Source organism: Halyomorpha halys, unplaced genomic scaffold (genome assembly GCF_000696795.3).
Source record: "Halyomorpha halys isolate HHAL.00 unplaced genomic scaffold, Hhal_1.1 Scaffold1066.1, whole genome shotgun sequence".
In the NCBI taxonomy this organism is placed as follows: Eukaryota; Metazoa; Arthropoda; class Insecta; order Hemiptera; family Pentatomidae; genus Halyomorpha; species Halyomorpha halys.
In genome coordinates, this window is record NW_027105978.1 from 141,096 (window position 1) to 143,613 (window position 2,518).

The 2,518-nt window shown below is 35.4% G+C and overlaps 2 protein-coding genes across 3 annotated transcripts in view; both read left to right on the top strand.

Annotated features, from left to right (window-relative positions):
• The window catches only part of LOC106688159 (solute carrier organic anion transporter family member 74D), a 46,462-nt gene that overhangs the window by 26,500 nt on the left and 17,444 nt on the right, over nt 1-2,518 (top strand). The window lies entirely within an intron of this gene.
• Nucleotides 7-2,512, top strand: LOC136797323 (solute carrier organic anion transporter family member 4C1-like; the record flags this gene model as incomplete). The annotated part of the gene is made up of 4 exons (XM_067053600.1): nt 7-78; nt 201-341; nt 416-550; nt 2,400-2,512. Coding segments are annotated over exons 1-4 (405 nt in total), but the record flags the coding sequence as incomplete, so codon positions are not given.

Genomic DNA, 2,518 nt, shown 5'->3' on the forward strand with positions numbered 1-2,518 from the left:
GTACTTGTGTCTACTACACTTTAGGTATTGCCTATCTTGATGATAATGCAAGGAAGAATAAAATGCCCTTGTTATTAGGTAATATTATCATATTTCTTAGTTTTATTAGTACCGATATCACAATCGAATTAATTTGCTGTTGGAATAAAATGCCGAAATACGAAATCAATATAAATATATAGAAAATATTTTGTTATTAGCTGCTATAATGGCAATAAAAATGATTGGCCCAACTCTCGGTTACATGTTGGGATCCTATGCACTATCTATTTACATAGATCCGACCATTGATCCAGGAATCACATCTGATGATCCAAGATGGGTTGGTGCCTGGTGGATAGGTGAGATAATATGATTGTTGAGTTCCTGTATAACATAATTAATTAAGACCATTAATTATGAATCTTGCTCTCAGGCTATGTACCAATCGGAATCAGCTCAATAATTCTAACATTCTTCATCTGGCCATTTCCTAAACATTTACCAAGGGCATATTATCGAAAAATCGAGGCAGGAGTCAAATTTGATGACACTCAGACATCATTCAAAGGTAAAATATTTATATTAAGTAAGTTTATTGAATAATATATAGTGTGTTGAAGGTTGTTGATAAAAGTTTACAGAAGGCCTCGAAACTGAACGTTCTATCATTTTTAGTGTTACCAAAGTTAGTAGATTGGTAGGAAAGGTATAATGAAGACAATGATTGACGGGAGGTAACTGAAAGGACACCAGTCTTTCGACGTTAGTACAACGCTGAAGGTAACCAGTCTCGCGACAGATGAAAATAAATTACATCAGGAAAATAAGCTCCAAAACATCGATCAATGACCGACCTATCTTATTTACAGCTTCTCGTTCTTCTGATCACCAATGTATCGACTACTCTGCTCAAATCTTTTTTGTTTGATTCGTGGGTTCTAAATCGTATTCATTTCTAGCCGGTACCTTCCTGCCGGACGTTTCTGAAACATCAGTCACTGGACTGATGGTCGCGAGAATCTAGGGGGATGGTCCGTGGTAATGGTTCGGCAGTACAAATTCTTTGAGGAATTACTGTTAAAACTGCTTTAATGTAGCCTTAACTGATCTTTTAGTTTTAGCTGAAACGTTTTATTGTTAAATACATTATTAAAGTCCCCCAGATTGCCCTTTTAAGCAACCTAATTAGTAAACATTTTTCAAGGAGAATCTTTGTTTCAAGTGGTGGCAGGTCAGCGTCGTAGCTGAGCGAATCAAAGCGCCAACTTTGACTGGCTCCTGACTTCAGCGGCGCCGGTTTGGATCCGACCTGGGTTGTCTATTTTTATTTTATATAATCATCCAAATATATTTATATTAATTTAAATTATTTGAGTCACACAAAACTATTATGATTATGCATTTTTTTTTTCCAAATGGCTTTTGTGTTTACCAGTTTACCTGATTATATAACTTTATATTTATAAAATATTGTTACTATTGAAACATATAATATAATGATGGGGTGTATCGGGTAATATGATGGTTCAGAAATATAAAATTATTTATTTACATTTATTACAGTATTGCAATAAAATGATCCAGATAAATGGTTTGCCATAAAAAATGTTTATATTATAAATTATTATCTAATTCATATATGAATGGCTACTGAGTTGGGTGTCGTGGAGTCTTAGCCGTAGCATACCAGATCTGACTAGCCCATCTTTTCTCTGATCTCTATAGAGGACTTCCTCTGGTCGCAGTCCATCCATCCTCTTTCCGCTGCCAGTTCCAAGTCCCAAATCCTTCTTCTAGCTCGGTCTACCTTCTTCTTTTGTCTTCCCACTGCCAAGTCCTCCCTTCCACTTGGTCCTAAAAGGGTGTCGCCTTATGATCCCTGCCCCTCATTCGCAAATTCAAGCTCCACCCCCGTAGAAACCGTCCTCCATAGACTCCGAGAAGGGTGGGAACATATCCTAATTGACCTTTTATTTATAAGTTGTCTATTTTTATTATTTTATTATACGAAATGAAAACTTGACCCCCCTACCCTAATTATAGTGTAATAGGGTGGTAACCTATAGATAACTCGTATGTCAGAAATGACTAAGAAGTGGGTCTTAAAAAAAAATAAAAAAATATTTGTGGTTTACTGGGCCAAATACTTCTATTAGTTGGGAACCATTTCTCTAAATTGTAGGATTCATTATTCAGTCACCAATGAATAAAGTTCGACTTCTGATCACATCGGCTGACGGCTCTTACAAAGAGGTACTTCAGTGCACGTCGGGAAACCAGTATATCGCGAGTGGTTGTTAAAATGAACTGTTTTTAGCCTTTTAAAAAAATATATTTATTTAATCCATAAATCTATAGTGTATAAATAAGACATGTAATTTAATTTACCATAATAATCAGTAGATGTGATTGTGCAGATTTTAAACTGATGATGAAGAGGCTGGTGAAAAATAAAGTTCTTATGTACAACACAGTGAGTGCAACATTATACATGTTTGGAATGATGGGATATTGGACATTTATGCCAAAATATTTG